At 38.9% G+C, this 22,597-nt stretch overlaps 2 protein-coding genes across 2 annotated transcripts; both read right to left on the bottom strand.

The window, feature by feature from the left end:
* Positions 1–4,441: 4,441 nt before the first annotated feature.
* LOC308687265 (uncharacterized protein) lies at positions 4,442–11,279 on the bottom strand. Its single transcript, XM_081359648.1, has 2 exons — positions 11,220–11,279; positions 4,442–6,536 (listed from the first exon to the last, which is right to left on the bottom strand). The coding sequence occupies exon 2, from the start codon at positions 6,532–6,534 to the stop codon at positions 4,891–4,893; it is 1,644 nt and encodes a 547-aa protein (XP_081215774.1). The 5' UTR covers positions 6,535–6,536; positions 11,220–11,279; the 3' UTR covers positions 4,442–4,890.
* A 498-nt stretch (positions 11,280–11,777) lies between these two features.
* LOC308687262 (NLR family CARD domain-containing protein 3-like) lies at positions 11,778–20,278 on the bottom strand. Its single transcript, XM_081359643.1, has 6 exons — positions 20,105–20,278; positions 15,318–17,396; positions 14,104–14,277; positions 13,711–13,884; positions 13,259–13,305; positions 11,778–13,087 (listed from the first exon to the last, which is right to left on the bottom strand). Exons 2-6 carry the CDS (start codon positions 17,066–17,068, stop codon positions 12,540–12,542), a joined length of 2,694 nt encoding a protein of 897 aa, XP_081215769.1. The 5' UTR covers positions 17,069–17,396; positions 20,105–20,278; the 3' UTR covers positions 11,778–12,539.
* Between the last annotated feature and the right edge of the window lie 2,319 nt (positions 20,279–22,597).

Below are 22,597 nucleotides of genomic sequence, written 5' to 3'. Positions count from 1 at the left end.
TACTTAACTGACCAGGGGTGCGTTTCCCGAAAGCATCGTTGGCCAACTATGGTCGCAAGTTCCGTCGTTACCAATAGAGTTCAATGGACATTGCGATGAACTTGCGACCATATTGGCCAACGATGCTTTCGGGAAACGCACCCCAGATCAATATCCCAGGAGTTTATATAAGCTTAATAAGCTATTAGCTGAGCTAACGCTGTGCCTGTGTAAAACCTAAACACAGCTGCAGTGGATGAGAGACTGAGCAGAATAGAGTTGAGCCTTGATTGGCGGTGATCGGTACAGGCAGCGCATGTGAAACTCAATAAAGATGAGAAGGAAACGATATCACTCTTTAGCTACTTCCATACACTATACATGTAGTTTACCTTTGTTGTAATTTGATTATGTGCTGGGCCACATGGAGGTTGCTTTGGGGCCGGATGTGGCCCGTGGGCCGCCAATTCAATAGGCCTGCTGTACAGCAACAGCTGCACCTCCAGTCACCAGACCGTCAAACTCCTGAAGTTTGCGGATGACACCGCCCTCATTGGGCTCATCTCTGGTGGGGATGAGTCCGCCTACCACCTGGTGACCTGGTGCAGCCAGAACAGTCTGGAGCACAACGCTCTGAAGACAGTGGAGATGGTCGTGGACTTCAGAAAAAGCCCAGCCCCACCATCCCCCATCATCCTGTGTGACTCCCCAGTCATCACTATGGACTCCTTCCGCTTCCTGTGTACCATCATTTCCCAGGACCTTAAGTGGGAGCTGAACATCACCTCCCTCACCAAGACGGCCCAGCAGAGGATGTACTTCCTGCGGAAGCTGAATAAGTTCAACCTGCCAAAGACAATGTTGGTGCACTTCTACACCTCCATCATTGAGTCCATCCTCACCTCCTCCATCATCATCTGGTATGCTGCTGCCACCGTCAGGGACAAGGGCAGACTGCAGCGTATCATTGGCTCTGCAGAGAAGGGGATTGGCTGCAATCTTCCATCTCTTCAGGACCTGTACGCCTCCAGGAACCTGAGGCAAGCAGGAAAGATTGCAGCTGATCCCCTAACTCCTCCTCCTTCCTTTTTTTCAAATATGAAGAAGACATTTGTTAAATTTATTTGGAACAAGAAACGCTCCAGGCTTCGCTTATCGCTTCTGTACCTTCCATTCGAAAGAGGGGGGTTACAACTCCCTAATCTTTTATGGTATTTTAAGGCAGCCCAACTAAGAGCCGCATGTTTCTGGTTTGCTAGTCCATCTCATACTCCATGGGTTCAAATTGAAAAAAAAGATGCAGGAGAATTGAGTCTTGATACATATTTATACTCTGACTCTGTAAGGAGACTCAAAAAAAATACAACTAACCCATTTGCTAAAACCATTATTTCAGTATGGCATGAATCACAAGCTGAGCTGGGAGTGACACCTGTATTATCTCAACTTTCCCCTATTTGGGGCAATGCAATGTTTACTCCAGGCAAATCAGACTCAGGCTTTAAGTTGTGGTGGCAGAAAGGCATACAGAAAATAGCAGACCTTTATGTAGAGAATACATTGATGTCCTTTGAAATCTTAAGGGAAAGACACAAAATCCCCCAGTCCCACTTTTTTAAGTTTCTTCAGATCCGTAATTTCATACGATCTAAGATTCATTCATATCAGTGTCCTCCCTTAAGTATTTTAGAAGAATTGGCAGTTAAAAATCCCAATGATAAAGGTAAAATCTCTATGATATACAGTCAATTTGTTAATGCCTCTAAAGACTCAACAAATCATAAAAGACTGGCTTGGATTGATGATCTCCAAATGGATGTCACTGAAAATGAATGGGAAAAAACTTGTGCCCAAGCACAAACATTATCAATAAATACTCGTTTTAAATTGATCCAATATAATTGGTTAATGAGAACATACATAACACCTGAAAAATTGAATAGATTCAATCCAAATATACCAGATATCTGTGGAAAATGTACAACTCATAAAGGAACATTATTTCATTGCATCTGGCAATGTGAGCACTTACAATCCTTTTGGAAAGAAGTAATCAGTGTATTATCCAAAATTATTGCTAAAGACATCCCTGTTTGCCCCAAAATCTGTATTCTTGGTCTACTTCCACCTGCCTTATCTTTGAAATTACATGAACAGAAGCTTATAAATCTGTGTTTATTGCAAGCGAAACGCCTGATTGCCATACACTGGAAAAATACTTGTTGTCCATCTTTATCACTCTGGATCAAAGAATTGTCTTCTTGTATAGCAATAGAAAGACTGACTTACTCAATCAAACAAAAAAAGCACATATTTTACAAGATCTGGGACTCCTTCCTTCATTTTCTGGAACAGAATGGAAAGACTCTTGTTTAATACCAATAATGTGATCTTGGGCTTTTGTTTATTTTATTTTATAATTGTTTTATTTTATTTTAATTTATTTTTTTATTATCATTTATTTATTATTATTATTTATTATTATTATTATTATTATTATTATTATTATCTATTGGGTGTGAATATACCTTTATGGTTCTCTTGTTGGGGTAGGGAGGGTGTTTATTGTTGTTGTTGTTTTTTTTTTGTTTTTTTTTTTTTTGTTTTTTTGTGAAAATCCTGTATTGTATTTGTATTGTAATACAAAATAAAAAAAATATGTTCACAAAAAAAAGATTGCAGCTGACCCCTCCCACCCTGGACACAAACTGTTTCAGACACTCCCCTCTGGCAGGAGGCTGCGGTCCATCAGACCAAAACCTCTCACCACAAAAACAGTTTCTTCCCGTCTGCAGCTAGCCTCATTAACAAGACCCAGGTCCCCCACTGACACTCCCCCCTTGCAAATGATACAAATGTCTCTGCACATATAAATACTATTTAATTTCATATTATGCACAAACCTGGCACATTGCACATATTTGTTGTTAATTGTTAATCTTTGTTGTTTTTTGTTGTTTTTGTATATTTTTATATTACAATACTCTCTTCCGTTGCAATACGTCTGCACAACACAAACCCAAAATAATGCACATGTAAATATCTGCGACGTTGTTCTTTGTCTGCTAATAGTTGTATTGTATTATTTTTCTCTATTATTTTTATTATTCTTGTATAACTTGCATTGTCTATTTCCTATTTATATATTTCTACATTTATTTATGTCAACTGTATGTTTGTCTACGTGGAGCACCTTATCAACAAAGCAAATTCCTTGTATGTGTAAAACACTACTTGGTAATAAAGCTCCTTTTGATTCTTCTGATTCTGATTCTGATATAAATTATGAAAATTGTTAGCCTGGATGCCAGCCGAACTTAGCCCCGCCCACAAAAATTTCTGGTCGGGAAGTTCGGTCTGGACTTGATCCGTTGAAGAGCTATTATGCCCGAACAAAAATTGTTCGGACCAATCAAATTGTCAGGGCGGGCTTTATACGATGATGGACAGATGAGCAACGGTAACGTAATCACTATGTCATCAAAGAGCGTTTGGGTTGTTTACAACAAAGAAGATTGCCGCTGGAGAATTGAGATTTCACGAGTTCACACCTATGGATCACACTTACAAATAAGTCAGATAGAATAAATGTATATTTGGCATGCTGTCCAAGGAGAGGGCTCCGGGCTCGGTATTCGGCCCGAACCCAAAGTAGCCTACTCCCCCCGTATTCCTGGCTGTGGAGGAACAAGCCAAGAGTGAGTGGAGGGATGCTGAAAACTGTCAAGGAATGTTGGGTGAGTTGACAGAGTGAATAAATATATATGCTTCCTCTCATGCTGATAGGGTAGACATGGTAATTGTTTCATGACAAGTTGATTGGATCGATTATTTGAACGTGCTCCTCCCGAACTTTGTTTATAAAACATCATGTGTAGATTCCGCCATCGCCTCTGTTATAGAAGATATCGACAGCACATTCATTTGAAAAGAGGAACAGAGAACCGCGATCAAGGCATTTGTCGATCGGAAACATGAATGAAAAACATACGTCACTTACTCCGCTGCTATGATTGGTTGTAGGTCTATCCAATTGAGTGCAGAGGCATTTTCCTTCCTGGTTTGGTTTGAAACAGGCCCCATAATCACAGCCCAGTGGAGCAGTATCAGACTCACATTCTGACTAGAATCTGAGTATGACCACGTCAGGCTAGAAAATTGTGTCACTGTCCAAATAATTCTGGACCTAACTGTACTTGCACTGGGAAAACTCCCAGTACTTCTGGTGCCCAGTCCACCTTTGCCCTCTGCCCCTCAGCTGTAGAGATCATAGGAAACAACGTCTGTTAGTGCAACCTGAGGAGGAAATCTGCTGATGTCAGATATGGACAAGAGATGATTGGTTCCAGTTGTGTAACTAATCTGATCTAGTGTCGCCCTGCAGACTTTGTTTCACCTTAAAATCAACTGGACCAAAAGAGCAAGTACGACTCGACCAAACAAAAAGAGAGGGAGGCTGAGTGGAGGCGCCATGTCCCATTTATTAATACATTTTGAATAAATCCATTAATACCTGTATTGATAAATTTTTTAATACATTAGATTGTAATCATATTATTATACCCATGATTCACCCTGGCCTCTGAACTAGGACTGCTAGACTGAAACATGTTGACACTGAACATTATCCAGACAGAAACCCTGAATGTTTTCCTCCAACAACATGGTCAAACCTTTCACTATGCGAGCCTGAAGAAGCAATAGGCGAAACGTGTTGCTCACAATAAAGGCTGTAAAGTCAGATCAGTGTGCTGTAGCTTGTTTTTTTACATTTTTTATGGACTCATCCTGCCATCTACCAGCACCTAATTGTTGTTGCTGTGCTTGGGGAATTTCTTGTTTTATGGTCAAACTTTAGTTTGTTGTTTGTTTTGTAACCAAGATGGCTGCTCCGTGGACGCCTTTCTGCTTTCAGTACTCGGCAGGACTGTTCCTGAGTGTCCCAAGGATCTCCTCCAGTTTGGCCTCCATCCTTTTTTGGCTGGCCTCCATCAGTTTCAGTTTGGCGCTGATGGTAGAGATGTCGGGCACAGCTTGGCCTATATCAGTCACTGGGACATCCCTGGGGTCCATCTTTTTTTCACATCGGTCCCCACCCCAACCCTCAGGACACTCACACAGATGTTCGTTGGTGCCTTCCAGCAGCCTCTTGCACTCTCCTCTGTCACATGTATTATCACTGCAAGGGGTGATACTTCCGGAAAAATAGACAGAGATCCTGCTGTAGGTTCCACCCGTCAGACAATCTTTATGAATCAGGGTTTCTGGGACTAGGCCAACGTCATAGTTATAAACGTTATTTATCATTTTAACAGGAACACCAACTAAGTCGTGAAGACACTGCAATATTTTCTGTGGATAAGTATCACAATATACAGGGTCTCCGATTCTTGTACCAGTATTTTTTCTATAACAATCATCCACATCAAACATTATTTTTAGTGCACGGCCTTTCACTTCTGGATTCCGAATGTTGCCCACAGCAACAGTGATCTTGCCCACAGGGATCTTAGTCAGATCATAAAGGATGTGATATGTTTCCTGGGCTGAGTCATAAACCAGCACCACCCAGTTGTACCAGTTGTACTTCTCATCCAGTTTATTCTTCACCTGAACAGCGATGTCTGTTTTGTTGTCAGGACTGTTTGCTTTGCTGATCTCCTCCACATCCTTTATCATGTACTGCTTATAGTTGTCCAAGCAGAACTCCACAGCTGATTTCTGAGCTTTGTAGACCATCTTGAACATCTCTGTGTGTTCGGCTTCTTTGCCTGATGGCTTTAAGCCGATCAGATTCCAGTAGACCTGGTTGAGGACCATCCCCTTCCACAGCAAGCTGCTGAAATAGAGGTTATATTTGCCGATTTCAGGAATGCCACATTTAAACTTCTTCTTCAGCAGCTCGTTGAGGTTTCCACTGAGAGACGTGCTGCTGACCGTCAGGTAAAGGTAGAGGTTGGCAACACTGGCCTCAGTGGCTGTGTTCTCATAGTAGCTGGTGAATACCTCTGCCAGACGGAGTTTGGTCTCCTCACTATCTACCAGCTCACTGTTCTTAAGAAACTCATTGAACTTCTTCCAGGCATTGAGAATGCGGACCTCGTCTTGAGAGTAAACGCTTGCGTAGTTGAACCACTCCACGTCTGTTGCCAGGTTGGAGATCTGGATGGAGAGAGAGTCCAACTTCCTGTTGACCTCAGCAAACAGCTCCTTTTGAGCGTCTTCCTGAGGGGTGAAGTTCAAGACCACGATGATAACAGAGGACACTAGAGATCCGATACCGGGCGCCAGGCTGGCAAAGTTGGCGAGGCCCTTCATCACCGCCGACAACTTATTGGGGTCAATCTTTTCAATAACTTCTTTGACAACTGTGAGGGTGTCTTTTACCACCTGTGAAGACGCTTCCACGTCCCCTTTCAGGTCTCTCTTCACCCTGTAGGGTGGAGACAGATCAACTGAGGTGGGGTCATGTGACTCTGCTGAGGAGGTCGTCCAGTAGAGAAGAAGGATGAATGAAGCCAACAGCATCAGGGCAGGCAGCCGAGGGAACGCCATGACTGCAAAACACACAACAGAAATTTAGGACATGAAATAACCTTCTAAATGTTGCACAGCCAAGACTTTGGGTCGGACTGAGAGACTCAAAGCATCTGAAATGATTCCTGTAAAAATCTGGTTTATTTAGAAACCCTAACCCTGTAATTAAAGACATTTGGTTTATTTGTGTATTTCGTCCACCTATTGCAAATTATTTGCTAAATTAAAGTCTAATGCATGCAATTCCAGCTTTCTTACAGTGCAGATTCTTTGCTGCAGTTCCAGTTCAAAGAGGAGTGGAGACGTTGTGTAAATTGTTGGCACTCAACACATGGTTCTAAACAGCATGTACTGTCCATTCAGTGCATTTCAGCGCTAATTTCAACCTTTTCTGGGACCACAGACATCTTTTTAAGGCAGATGGACTTCGCCTTAAAAAGTCAGGTGTAAAATTGTTCAGCTCCACCCTATTTTACTTCATGTGTCAGTCATCTGTTCCCTCTGCCAAGGACAGGAGAAGAGGAATTAAAACAAAAACAAGGCATAACACAACACTCCAGAAAAGCTGAAGGAAAGCCACCTCAGCCCCCACTGGAAAAGAGCTGTGATCATGGGAGAAATCAGAACCAAAAGGAAGAGTCTCCAGCCCCTTTACTAAAAACCACATCTGAGGATGCACCTTCTTCAGCAACCCAAACCCCATCCAGGTCACACTTATCTCCAAACAACCTTTCTCCTTCCTCTTCCCTGTTGGAGTTCACTGACCACATTAAAAAGAGCTGGTTATTGCTGGGACCAAACTTACCCTTGCGTTGCCCTACTCCAATGTCCTCTACCCTAAATACTCCTCACCGTCCACTTACACCAATAGCTTTAAGTCCTCAGCCAGTTTTGACACGTGTCACATATACAGCATCCGGCCCCTCCCCCCACTCCCCAACGGCATAAAAATTGCCCTCTGTTTCCCCAGCCTGCTAAAAGCACAGCACAAAATAACTGATATGTGTTTGGTCCAGGCTACAAGGAAAATGACAAGCCGGGGCCCAGTGTCTTGTAGCTTTTTAATTTCCTTTCTTGATAGGTAATAGAAAAACAATAATTAAGAAACAGTAAGCACTCAACACATTCTGCAAGTTTAGCATCAATTCCTCATCAGCCACAGCCTGTTGCAAAAAGGGGGGCAGACAATGTTTTTACCACACTAAATATAGCTTTACTAAACATAAGGTCAAGAAGACCTCACGACAAACCCGGACTCCCTTGTTATTGGTCTGTTAATGGATTGTAATCCACTGCTGCTTCAGTTCTCTGTGACTTTAACAAAGGAAACCTCGGTCAAGAACTGTCAGATACAGACAGTTTATAAAGTGTCCAAACAGAGAAGAGACCACTTTGGATCACTGCTACACTTAAGTTAGCAGTGCCTATCACGCCGTCACACACGCTCCACTGGGACACTCTGATCACGTCATGATCCACCTGATTCCTGATGTCAACCAATCCCATTTGGGTATGAATTGTGGAGCTTTTCATCACCTTTAGGGTACATGTACTGTATATTATGAGCCCTATTGTGGAATGCACACATAGTATCCACACTCTAGTATGTTCTGCACTATGTTCTAAGACAGTGGTTCTCAAACTTTTTACACGTTAAGGACCCCTAAACTGACACATATTAGACCACAGGCCCCCGTTTGACAAGATTTTTTTTCCAGGGTCACCCATCTGATAGAGATTTTGCATTTAGAATCAGAAACAGTTTTATTGCCAAGTAAGTTAACAATTTTCTTTGGTGATTTATATAAATATAAAGTAAAAAATTGACAAATTATAAAAAATATAAAGGAATCATAAAGAATATGTAAGAATATGTTTGTGGGGGTCTGAGAGAGTTTTTGTTTGTGTCCTGGGTGGGAGGGACTTTCTTTCTTCTGCTGAACACAAAATAAGATATTTTAAAGAAGGTTGGTAATTAAACAGTTGCTGGTCCCCATTGACTTCCATAGTATATTTTTTCCCCTACTATGGAAGTCAATGGGGTCCATCAGTCGTTTGGTTACCGACTTTCTTCAAAATATCTTCTTTTGTGTTCAGCAGAAGAAAGAAAGTCATACAGGTTTGGAACAACTTGAGGAAGAGTAAAAACCGGACTGACACCGCTGTCACAGTGTTTGTTCAACAGCATTGCAAAAGTTTTCTGAAGAAAGTTTTCCAAAGTCAGTGGAGTCGAAAAGAAAGTGTATGAATTCAGTGTGTCATCCTGATAAAAAATTGCTAAGGTAAAGGTAAATTTCATTGTAATTTATTTTTCATATCATAATATCTTTATAAACAGAGATGGTGCTGTGGTATAAAGGGTGGTAGAGCACATTTTGAATCACTATATCTTCTTGAAAAATGTGTTGAACTTCACCTGTTAAAGCCACCTTCTCCAGTTAGTGTAGTTATGTTATGCTAAATAAAATCCACTAGATGTTGCTGTGTCTTTACGTAGCACACCTCATCAGTTCACTTCCTTACAGGTAGTTAGAAACAACAGACATGAGAAATCAGTTTGTGGCATTTGAAGGTAAACGTTTTAAAGGCAAGCATATTTTTTCATCATATTATTTATGGTCCAGGTGAAGCTAAGCTAATGGAATAAAATTTGACTATTTGCTACAAAATAATTGTTGTTAGCAGCGTGGTAATATTTGCTTTATTTTCATTTCTTATTCCCTGTGTGCTATCAATTTGCACTTTACGGAGAGATATTTATCCCATTGAAGCCTTACAGTATGTGCAAACAGCTCTTAATAGTATCTATTGTCACTTGTAGATCTCTTACTGTGTTGATGCTTGTATGTTGTTCCTTAAATGTAAGTCGCTTTGGATAAAAGTTTCTGCCAAATGAGTAAATGTAAATGTACTGGCACAAGAAGTAATGCAAAGATAATCATTTTATTAACTTAAAAACATTCACTTTTGTTAATATGATAAAGTTAATGTTATTCCATTATATGGAAAATATATATCAGTATGATTTAACCATTTCTGAGATGTTTTCAAGGTTCTGTAAAAATTATCTTGACTAAATAGACATGTGTTGGTCTGCTAACATATTACTAGCATTATAAGAGCACTTTTTTTTTAACCCCTTATATTGGCCATTACATATTTAAAACAGTAATATTCTATACTAAACCTAATCTAAACTAATCTTGACAAACTATATATCATTTGAAATCTTACAAGCTCTAGATTACATATTTGTCGACTGATTTTCAAAATATATTACAGAGGAGCCGTAATTTATCAATTTGCAACAAGAATATTTTCATACTCCTAATGCGTGTTCAGACCTTTATTTTGAAATATTGATGAACATGAAAAATCATGAAAGAATGGTAGAAACCTCAGTTTGTTGTCATGCCAAGAATTCAAAAGATAGCATCCATTCAATTCTATTAGAAAAAAAGGTCTGAAAATGTTTTAAATATATATAAAAAAAAAAAAATATATATATATATATATATATATATATATATATATATATATATATATATATATATATATATTCACCATTTGTGATGTGGCAGCGAGCTATAATGCACATACAGTACGTGTTCTTTTGTGTTTCTTAGAGGTTGAATTCATTTTAAAATCTGCCAAACTTTTGCCAAACCATCCTATACTTCTGAATAGGATGTCTACTTCATAAATTGTATGAAAATTGTAAAAATAATGGTTCACATCACTCAAACAACATATGGAAATGTAGGCGCCCTTATATGGGCAGTAATGTCAGCCAGTGAAAAAGTTTGGTACTGCGCCCAAACAAAATCTTACTGAAAGCTTATTTTTTTAGATATCAACCTAAAATTTGAAACACAACTTGTTCAGATTTTTGGCTTTGATTTTTTTTTTTTTTTTTTTTTTTTTGCATTTTTAGAGTCCTCCAGGTTTTGAAAATATATAATTTATATAAAATATGAATAATTAAATTTTTAACATTGTACAATTTCATAAACTCAAACTTATATAACTTTTTTTATGTTTAACTTCCTTAATTTATTTCACTTCTACAAAAATCTGCCAAATGTCTTCTTTAAAACAAGACCAATCTTACATCTATATTCCAAAGCATTCTTGAATTACAACCATTTAAGTTCGGAATGTGCATTTTCATGTCTATTTAAAAAAAAAAATAGACATGAAGGGGGGGTGCCGCTTAAGGGGTTAAAATGTAATTTTACCACGAAAATTTTTCCATGGCTTTTTTCTTAGAGAGGACATTGCTAAAACAAAGTTTGTGGTTCTGTCTAGCTAAAAGAGAAATTGTTGTCTTAGTGACATAATATATATGCAATACACAGTCTTTAGAATATACTGTTTATTTTATATAAATATAATCAACCCTAATATATATGTCTATATAATGTAAGATAATATGAAAAAATAATATAATATAAAGCCGGTTCAGCACATTGTAAAGTAGGATAGTTCAGTGGCTCTGTAGTTCTTTGGTTTAATAACAATACTGATTATATTAAGTAGAATCCAACATCTTGGATCCTTTTCTATGAAATGTGACAATTAGAGTTTTATTATTATTACAAAATTTACATTTATATAGAACCACTGTTACCTAGATTAACACAAGCAGATAGATGTACAGTATTATCATTATAATTATTATTATTATGTAGAAGAAAAAGTACCTGTGCTCAGCGGCTGCTGCAGGAAACAGAAGCTGTTTTACTGAAACAAACTCTGTTTCTGGCTGCAGGTTTATAGAGACACAACACGTAAACAGTGTTTATTTACTCAGACATTTTATTTGGTACTTTGGTCTGTTGAAAAAGCCAACGTCCCCTCGGTGTTCTGCTTGCAACAGAAGTACTTTCACAACCTCCATTTACAGAAACCCTTCGACCCAGTGGCATTAAAATGTAGATCCTGTGCACATCCAGCCTTTCCTTTTTACTACATATAATCTTTGTCTTCCTTTAAATCAAAATTTACAATTATTAGTGCCTGAGCATGAAATGTGTCTGTTTTTTTCCTCCCAATGGATCACACTTATAGCCTGAAGGGGCTCAAAAACTCACAAAACTCCACTCACAATCACAAAGCCCCCACTGCACGTTTCACCAAAATGTACGAAATTCCTGTTTCCAGATATATAAAAGGTTCTGTATATATATATATATATATATACATGCATGTGTGTGTATTTATATATATATACAAAATAATTATACACAGTACACACACATATATTATGTAAACACAAACTTTTATTTTGGATGCGATTAATCGCGATTAATCTTTTGACAGCCCTAATATATATATACATATCTTAATGATTTTGTAGATCTTTAGACATTGTTAAAGGAAAAGACATTAAAGTGGGTTGTATGTGTAGCTAGCCTATATGTTTTAAACCTAGATCCACAGTGCAACACATGATCAAGGACAGACATTGTCTAATGTCATGTTCTTATAGTTTATATACAAAACGGTGATCGGGGAAAAAACTTTACTATGACATTTATTTTCCCTGTAAATTTAAGACACTTCTAACTAACAGTAGTAATTCAATGATATTATAATAACTATATGTAACCTCCAACAAGAAATAGTTAACATTATTGCACTGCCTTTTATCTGTTTGACAAATATATAAAATAATGTTTAACAGACTTAGGATGCAAAATAGAAATACAAGCACAAAGTTATTTATATACACTTATTTCCAAATAAGAATATAACAGTCAAATGTAAGTTATGCACTGGTAGAAAACACTTCTGAAGCATTGAACTCTCTCTGAAATGTCCGATTTATAATAATATAAATAATGTGACATCACTGACCAGAGTTTCTTTGTGCATGGCATGGAACACAGATTAAATATGACACTAACATAATAAATAAATAATTTAAGCATATTTTAGCACAAATGTTGCGTAATTAAAAAAAAATCCTCCACAGGCTGTATTTGGCCCACGGACCGGTCTGAATGTTTGACACACCTGCCTTACATCTTCTGTATTTCACATAAACACACTGAAGAGCCGCTGTCAACCCCAACACCAAATCCTGCATAGAGGGGCTCAGTGAATGTGCAGTGAAAGGTGTAAATGTGGATCATTTTGCCTGTTTCAGAGGAAACACTGTAAAAAGACAAAGAGCCAGCTGGCTGATCTAGGTACACTCCTATAATGTGAGAACATGACGAGGGCGCGGGTACATCAGTTCTTGCATTATTATGCCTGGCATAGTAATTTTTACCGGAGCAGACCAGACTCCAGGACTTTTCATTGAGTCCAAACCTGCAGTCACTCCCTCCTTTCCTGTTGATACCTCGATATGTGACTGCTATATGACTCCAGCCACTCCATTCAGCCTCCCAGTAACAGCGTCCAGTCAGACTCTCTCCACACAGAACCTGCTCGTAGTGCTCAAATCTTTCTGGATGATCAGGATATGGCTGCTCCTCTTCCAAATATGTTGCCTTTTTGTTGTTCTCAGACAGAATGAGATGAGTGTTCACTGTGTTTTGATCGAATGTGAGATGACAGGAATCTGAAGAGAGATTAAAACATCAGTGATATCACTAAAGATCCTTGATTTTGTCATCTTTGTCTTTGGCACTATTCTATGACTGCTTTTGGGTCATTTGTATAATAAAAGCACAATAATATTGAATTGAAAAAAATGAATGTGCATGAAGTGTGTGTCAGAGCGAGAACCTACATTTCCGCAGTCCTGGTGTGATCCTGAAGGACTCTCCGTGGTCCAAACTAAACAACACAGAAGAACGCATGTAAAAATGGTCTTCACCTTCACGACAAACCATCACCTTCTATCACTTGTCCAGAGTTTGCATGTTGACTGTTGTTATTGCTTTTTCCCCCTCTGTTTTTCTATACTAAAAAAAAACTGAAGTGTATTTTTTGTTGTGGATGTCCCAATGATTTGCACATTTCAGTTAAATGTTCATGTTATGTGTTTTGGTTGCATTTGTAAGTTAATAAAAAAAACGAATGGTGTAAAATAGGCACATAATATCGTATTATCAATATATTGATCAATATACCACTGAATCGTAATCCAATCGTGGCATGTGTTGTGGTATCGGCAAAAATTGCATAATTTAGTGTGATATACACCCCTAATGTACACTACACAATTTCAGGTCTACATACTTGAGTATCTCCAGTGTGCGGTTTGGGTGGTTCAGTCGATCCGAGAGCATCTTGACTCCGGAGTGTCCTGGGCAATTGTAGCTCAGATCCAACTCTCTCAGGTGTGATGGGTTTAAACTCAGAGCTGAGGCCAGACAACAACAGCCTTTCTCTGTCACCATACAGCCAGATAATCTAAACATGCATATCAAAAGTCAGATAATCTTCAAATACACACACACTGTTTTTAGAACAGTTTAAGACTTTTTAACAACTGTTGTACATGTGGTAATTTACACATAGTATTAGACCAGATATTAAAAGTGACTGTCTGTGTCTGGAACCATATGGTTCATCTTGCATGTAACTTTCATTTTTTTTTAAATAATTTAACTGTAAAAAACTCTTAGAAACCTCAGTTTCTCTAGTTGACAGTTTGGACTCTTCAGTCCATCAGAGAGAAGCTTCACTCCTGAATCCTGCAGGTCATTGTTACTCAGGTCCAGCTCTCTCAGTACGGAGTTTGATGACTGTAGAGCTGATGCCACAATCTCACAAGATTTATCAGTGAGATTACAGTCAGCAAGACTATAAGAGAACAAAACACATTTAAAATTCATCACCTATTTAACTTTTGAAGGTTAAAATTTTGAAGGTTGAAATTTTGGCTTACACTTTTGTAACCGAAGCTGAATATCTTTTCCCATGTAACGTGTCAATCATGGTCCTACACAGGCTAAACACGGCTAAAGACCACCTGCTACAGTAGCCACGCCCCAAACTCTCACCTGCTACAGTAGCCACGCCCCAAACTCTCCATCTACTTTAGTAGCCACGCCCCAAACTCTCACTTGCTACAGTAGCCACGCCCCAAACTCTACATCTACTACAGTAGTCACGCCCCAAACTCTCCATCTACTACAGTAGCCACGCCCCAAACTCTCCATCTACTACAGTAGCCACACCCTAAACTCTCCATCTACTACAGTAGCCACGTCCCCAACTCTCACCTGCTACAGTAGCCACGCCCCAAACTCTCCATCTACTACAGTAGCCACGCCCCAAACTCTCACATGCTACAGTAGCCACGCCCCAAACTCTCAGCCTGCTACAGTAGCCACGCCCCAAGCTCTCACCTGCTACAGTAGCCACGCCCCAAACTCTCCATCTACTTCAGTAGCCACACCCTGAACTCTCCATCTACTACAGTAGCCACACCCTGAACTCTCCATCTACTACAGTAGCCACACCCTGAACTCTCCGCCTGCTACAGTAGCCACGCCCCCAAACTCTCAGCCTGCTACCACTCTCAATGTTTTGTTGGTTCCTTTTTGGGGGAGATAAACTCATGAATGACATAATAGTAGTAGTCAATGAACAATAAACTGGGTTAAGAAAATGTATTTAAGCATAAAACATATCTTACATACTTCATCTTTAAGCCTGCATCTCACAAGCCTACTCAAAACAACTTGATAACTTTCAAGACTGTCATGCCTACTGATTGTTTAGTCTTAGCAGAGCTTAATAAGGGAAATCTGCAAAGTTGTAAAAACGTACATTTCTGCAAATTATTTAAAAAAAAAGCACCATTCAGTTCTTAAGTAATATGAGAATTTAACACTTACAGAGCTTTTCTGCAGTTCTTCACAGCTGGTAAGAGTTTTCTTCGACCTTCTTCTGATGTATTAAATGTCTTGGGATTAAGCTCCTCCAGCACCTCATCTGACATCTGAAACATGTAGGCGATTGTTGAGCAAAGAGCAGAAGAGAGCTTCTTCTCTGAGTATTTGTCTGATTTCAGAAACTCCTGGATCTCTCTGTACAGAGTCTGATCTTTCATTTCAAAGAGACAAAGATAAAGATTGATGGATCTATCAGCTGAAAGATTATGTCCATGTTTAATTTTGTCTTTAATACAAGCAGTTGTTTTCTCAATGCTCCTTGAACAGCTGTGAGTGTTGGTCAGTAGATCCTTTAGGAGTTTCTGATTGGACTCCAGTGAGATGCCCAGCAGGAACCGGAGGAAGAGATCCAGGTGTCCATTCTCGCTTTCTAAGGCTTTATCTACAGCTCCTCTGAGCAAATTATGCAGGGAATCAAAAAACCTTAGTGCCTCCACAGTGTTAATTACATAACAATAAAACACATAAACAGCTGCCAGAAACTCCTGAAAGCTCAAATGCACGAAGCAAAAGACTTTCCTCTGATGAATCACAGACTCTTCTTTAAATATCTCGGTGCAAATCCCAGAATAAACCGAGGCGTCAATGACATCTATCCCGCATTCCCTCAGATCCTCCTCATAGAACATGATGTTGCCCTTCTTCAGTTGTTTGAAAGCAAGTTCCGCAAGTTTCAAAATTACTTCCCTGTTGAATTGCAGGAGTCTTCCAGGATCTCTCTCATCATACTTCTGATTCCTGATGTTTATCTGAATGATCAGGAAGTGGATGTACATTTCAGTCAGAGTTTGAGGGATTTCTGCACCGTTGTCTTGTTTCAGGATGTTCTGAAGCACAGTGGATGAGATCCAGCAGAAGACGGGTATGTGGCACATGATGTGGAGGCTTCTTGATCTTCTGATGTGTGAGATAATTCTGCTGGCTTGATGCTGATCGCTGATCCTCTTCTGGAAATATTCCTCCTTCTGAGAGTCATTGAATCCCTGAATTTCTGTCACCCGGTTAATGCAATCTGAAGGGATCTGATTGGCCGCTGCTGGTCTGGAGGTGATCCAGATGAGAGCAGAAGAAAGCAGCTCTCCTCTAATGAGATTTGACATCAACACACCCACTGATGAAGACTCATTCACATCAGAAACTTTCTGTCCATCTGAAAACATCATTGTAATTCGGCTTTCATCCAGACCATCAAAGATGAACACCATTTTACATTCATCGTAAATCTTTGAGTCCACATCATGAAGTTCAGGAAGAAAATCGAGCAGAAGTTTGCGAATACTGTACTGGTGATCTTTAATCAAGTTCAACTCTCGAAATGGAAGCACAAACATGAAGTCAACATCCTGATTAGCTTTTCCTTCAGCCCAGTCCAGAATGAATTTCTGCACAGAGACTGTTTTTCCAATTCCAGCGACACCTTTAGTAAGAACAGTCTTTATTGTGTCATTCCCCTCTCTTCTCTTCCCCTCACATCCTAGTTCAGTTAAGGATTTAAAGATGTCATTGCAATGGATTTGAGTGTCTTGTGAATGTTGTGTCCTGGGTGTTTTCTCCATCTGTAACACTTCATGTTCTTCATTCACCCCTTCACTCTCTCCCTCTATGATATAGAGCTGTGTGTAGATCCTGTTCAGGAGGGTTTGATTCTCCTGTAGTCTGATTCCCTCAAATAAGTTCTCATACTTGTTCCTCATGCTGGTTTTGTGTCTCTCTTTGACTCTCTGCAGGACATCATCCACCACCGGCTCCACGTTGTTAGGCTCCTCCAGCCGGGCTGCTTTAGTGTAACAAAGAGCAGAACCAGCAGATCTGGATCCTCCCGAGACTTTATCTGTTTGTAGAATGGGCCGTGTTCTAGATCTCTTCCTGCACTGAGGACAGTCAAAGTCTTCTGATGGACTGGACTTAGTCCAGTAGCAGCTGATACACTGTTTGCAGAAACTATGTCTACAGGAAATAGAGACTGGATCTCTCAGAACCTGCTCACACACTCCACATGTGGAACGAACCTGGAGCAAATCCCTGTGGAGAGACTTTAGATGTGTTATCTGGTAATATTGTTAGCACTGCATGCCCTTAAAAGTGTCTGCGTGTGAGCTAATCATATTTGCTAATCAATGTTTTTCATTGGACTGTCACTTTTCATTAATAAATTTGTTGAGTTTTTGGCAGAATATGGGAAGTTGTGTGTGGACTGATGAATCACAATGAAACACGAGTTGCATGGTGATGCACCAGATCAGTGTCTATGAAAATCTACTGAGACATAATAATAATAAATGCATCTCTACCACAGTGAATCATGGAGGAAGAGGAGGCTTTTTAGCTGCTGGTATTGGTGAGCTACTTCATTGTGAAAAGTAATTTAATGATTTGAGGTACAGGAGAATATTGCAGAATGGCTTGCTTCCCACAAATGAAATATTCTTATCTAAAGAGGAATGATCAGATGTTATTTTTCAACAAGACGATGCTGCTGCCCAAACTGCAAAGACAACCGAGAACTGGCTTGAGAGCAAGTCCACCAGGCTCATGTTTTGGGCTTGGTCAGAGTCCAGATTTGAACCCTACAGTGAATATTTGGTCTCATATTGAACTCAAATGAACTTTTTCAACTACTCATGAAATCTTTGAAGCCATTAACATTAAGTGGAACAACACTGACTCCAGCAAAAAGCTGTCTGTAAGATGGGAAAGGCTATTCCGTTGTAAAGTTACTTTACAGTATTTGTGCAATTCCTGCTAATTTCCTGACCAGTGGTTTGTGGTTAAAAAGATATTTTCCCATTTTTGGGTTGGCCCGTTTTTATTTATTTTTTTGCCAAGGACTGCACACAGACACACACACACACACACACACACAGACAGAGAGAGAGAGAGATAGATACTGTAGATAGATAGATAGATAGATAGATAGATAGATAGATAGATAGATAGATAGATAGATAGATAGATAGATTTAAAAGAAACACATAGTACCAACATGAATACAAAGAGATGAAGAATCCTTAATCGTGGACGCACTTATTTGACATTAAATCAGAACGGCGTTCTGAATTTAGTTTGAAAAGTATCTATGAACTTTTATGAACCCCAAAACAGCTGTTTCCTCTTAAAACTTGCATGAATGGAAATCCTGTTTTTCTAAGAAACATTAAAGGATTTTTTTTAACCTAACATCCTTTCCTTTAGTGTTAAAGGGCACCTAGAATGATAAAAATCCACCCAGTAGTTTTTTTACTATCTCAATAAATCACAAGCACTGTCTCAGAACGCCCTGTTCTAAGATTGCTCTCACTGTGACGTAGAATTGCGCTAAGCCCCACCGACGTGGTTTGATTGACATTCTGGTTTTGGCATAGACCCCGCCCTCGGTGATCTGTACACCATCCTCCATTGTTTCAACGACAGCCGGTAATGTCTCCAAAGAAGTGTAGGTGTTCTGTTGTGGGATGTAAGAATGGACATACTAGTCTTCACTGACAACAGAGCCACTGAAAACGCAGCGGACGGATTTTATTTATGAAGAAAAGGCACCACTTAAACTTCCTAAATACGTTTATGTTTGCGCGAATCATTTTCTGACTGACTGTTTAGTGAACGAGGGTCAAAGTTAATCCTCAAGTGTGGATCGTTGCCTACTGTTCGCGATCCAACGTCACCTCCAGAAGAAGTAAGTGTATTTTATGATTTTTGAGCAAATAGTCATTTCAATCGATGTCAGCCAGTTCAACAACAAATGCGTCTAAAGCTATTTATTGTCGTCGTCATAGGATGTTTCAACAAACAACGTCAGACAGTTTTATGTCACGTTTCATTTTTTTGCAGCAATTACAAATGTAAATAAATTAAGGTCTGCTCTATCTCCTTATACAGTATATAAACGTCTATCTCCCTGCAGCATATGTTTTCTGGTTCTGTATAGCCATCTTCTCACATTTGCCACATAAGCACCTGTACGACAAGTAATGTCAACATGACGCAACAGCACCCCTCGCATAAATATAATTTCGTTTGTACTTAAGAAAAAAATAATCGTTTGTACTTAGCAAACGTTATCACAGTATTTGTGTGTGTGTAGTTTCAAAAAATTGCGCGAACGTTATCACAATTCGTGTGTGTGTGTGTGTTGCACATCCATAATTGCAAAGGGGACACGATTAAAACTTTGTAAGTACATAAATGTATCAAATAACCATTCCGAGACGTTTAGTCCATTCTCTTTCGTGTTTATTCTGTGCCGGACTCTCTTCATCATCTGGGTCCAGCAGCAGGGCGGGGATATGCAGCTCATTTACATTTAAGGTGGTACACACCAAAACAGCTCTTTTTAAAACAGGCCCCAAAAATGACATTTTCAAATGGTTATAATAAATTAACTGTGGGGTATTTTGTGCTGAAACTTCACAAATACATTCTGGGGACACCCAAGACCAATATTACATCTTGTAAAAAGGGGCATAATAGGTGCCCTTTAAATCAAGTAAATGAATGCACAAACTAATATACTAGTCTAATATACCACAGAGATTAGCATTCTCGTTCACTTTGATGGCGGTTATGGTTGATTTTAGATAAACTAAACAAAACTAGTCAAAACCGTTTGTAATGCTGGTGGATATCTGTCTACATCGAATCTGAATAGGCTAATGTCCTTAAAATGTTTGTCACTGCCACATGATATACCGACAATACCATTAATTATCAAAAATCAAGTTATGGAAACTTACCTCCCTCTCTCTCTTGAGCCCTATGTTCCTGTCTGTTGAATCAGGTGGTCTCACTTCATTCGTCTGAAGTCCAAACACACACAGCTCACCCGTGGAGTTTCTTCTGCTTTCTCACACTTCTTGTGTGCCTTTGTTGCGACAAAACACCCCAAAAAACTTCCAGATTTCACCATGCTGTAAGGAATGACTCAGTTTTTGTTGGACTTTCTGTTGTAGTAGCCTATGTAGTTACATTTTTACACAATTACTATGTCTCTCCCCAGCCAAGCCAACTGATATCTGTTCAGGTAAACTGTCAAAGCCTCGGTGACTGTCGAGTTAGTAGTGCTGACCAAATACTATCGGTCAAGCATAAAGTTGAAGGGTCATGTTTTTTGGTTTCAGATCCTCCAAGTTTCTGAGAAAATATTAGCTCCAGTTGGACAACCATGACTAATGGAGATGAATAAGAGTGAGTGGTTACAACAACAAAAAACTAGTTGAAGGCACTTACTAAAGTTTCGACAAACGAAGCGTATTTTTTGTCATTAGAAACACAATACCAAGAAATATAATGACAAATCAAATACGTTTGGATAAAGCTGTTGTTTTTTAATGTTCAGTGAATTGATAAATGGCGCAATCCAGTGGGTTTTTAACACCGTCTGGTCTTTAAATGACAAGTGTGTCATACTGATACATCTTTTTCATTTCCTTTCTATGGTGATGATGTAATCACATTTCATGAATCATTTAATTCATAATTCATACCTGACTCTCCTGCCGTGGATAATCAACCAAAGCAGTTTTGTTCAAATGTTGAGGGGTTGTTCGTGTTAGCCTTAGACAACAATAACTTGCAAGATATGTTTTATTTTTTCCTTCCATGCATTGATTAAATAATGAAGGCTTTGTGAAACTGCACAGCCAGATTTGAACAAAATATGGTCCTACACCGACCACATTTTTCGTTTTTCGTTTGAAAACATACATTTTTCTCTCCGTTTTGGCCTTCCATGCACACTGAGACGGCATTTTTATTAATGAAGCTTTTTTTGAAAATGCACTCCAAACTGGACACATTTGAAAACGCCGTTTTCACGTTACTGTGAAACCGGTGGTATTTAAAAACGATGACGTAAATTTGGTCATGTAACGCATATTGTACCAATAGATATTCATGTTTATATCAGTAGCGTGCCTGTTATGTGCTATTCACTTCCACACTGTTGCTAAAAATATTCTACATTGCACACTCTTCATATCACAGTCCTGCAAAGATGACAGAATTTACTCACATTTGCTGTCCTGCGGAGAGCAGTTTCGTTTTAGACTGCGTGCGACCTGGAATTTGCATCACATGACTAAATGTACGTCATCGTTTTTAATAATGGCAAACATTTCAAGCAAAGTGCCTCTTTCACTGTATTTTCTTTAGGGGACATACAGTAGGCTACACATCTAATTCAAACCCACTAATTATAAATATACAGTATTTAAATGTATTAGGTTTTTATATCATATTTAAATGAAGTAGCCGTCTAGTTCCTTGACAAAATTCAAGTGGGATTTTCCCAATTATTTCAGAAAATACAACACTGTGATTCCCTGTCATTTAAATAGCATCTGATTCTGTACAATACAGTTCTCATCTGAACACCAGGTGGAGACAAATATCCATAAACATAAATCAGTCATAATAATTTTAAAGGGATCGTTCACCCAAAAAAATCAAAATTCTGTCATCATTTACTCACCCTCAAATTGTATCAAACCTGAATGAGTTTCTTTCTTCTGCCGAACACAAAATATGATATTTTAAAGAATGTTGGTAACCAGACAATTGACGGCACCCATTGACAGTACAATGGAAGTCAATGGCTACGTCAGCTGTCTTTTGTGTTCAACAGAAGAAAGAAACTCATATGGTTTGGAACAATTTGAGGGTGAGTAAATGAGGACATCATTTTCATTTTTGGGTGAACTATGTAACATCTTAACTCACCAGGCCTTTACTTTTAGTTTGCTGATGGATCATCCTGAATGTGACGTCTGACTGTCACACTTCACAAATTTTTAATTGCTAGTGCTTTGGGGGGAAACGAATAGCCTAAGCTCACAGGTTTAAAGTGGTCATGACCTCACATTATCATGAAATTACCTGTCCTACACTACCCGATGTCTCTGGAAAGGCACATACTAGTATCATTATTTACATACAGATGGGGTAAAGGTTAATAGCGGTCGCCTGGGAAAAGTTTAAAAGCCTAGCTGTATTTTTGTGTAGTTAATTAAAGGGAAAGTACACGCAATCTTGCTCATAAATGCGAACTTGAATGTTTATTTTTGAAAGTCAACTTCTGTACAGACACATTAATTATTTATACACCTCTGTTGTCCCAAGATAAAGATATTTTAAAGTCCCCCTGTGGTGAAAATTAAGCTTTTAATGTTGTTTATATGTCTATGTGGTGTTTTTAATCTGCTTTAAGACAAACCATGTGCAAATTCATT

Source organism: Scardinius erythrophthalmus (assembly GCF_964197995.2).
Source record: "Scardinius erythrophthalmus genome assembly, chromosome: 2".
In the NCBI taxonomy this organism is placed as follows: domain Eukaryota; kingdom Metazoa; phylum Chordata; class Actinopteri; order Cypriniformes; family Leuciscidae; genus Scardinius; species Scardinius erythrophthalmus.
The sequence above is the reverse complement of the archived record's forward strand: the minus strand, read 5'-3'. Positions and strand labels throughout refer to the sequence as shown.

Bases quoted from the DNA above. Each gene is read 5' to 3' on its own strand.
- LOC308687265 (XM_081359648.1), bottom strand. From the start codon at position 6,534: ATGGCGTTCCCTCGGCTGCCTGCCCTGATGCTGTTGGCTTCATTCATC.
- LOC308687262 (XM_081359643.1), bottom strand. From the start codon at position 17,068: ATGAGGAACAAGTATGAGAACTTATTTGAGGGAATCAGACTACAGGAG. The intron at 13,885-14,103 runs GTTTCTAAGAGT...ATGCATGTTTAG, and splicing joins TGTCAACTAGAGAAACTGAG to ATTATCTGGCTGTATGGTGA. The intron at 13,088-13,258 runs GTAGGTTCTCGC...ATCTCTCTTCAG, and splicing joins CACACCAGGACTGCGGAAAT to ATTCCTGTCATCTCACATTC.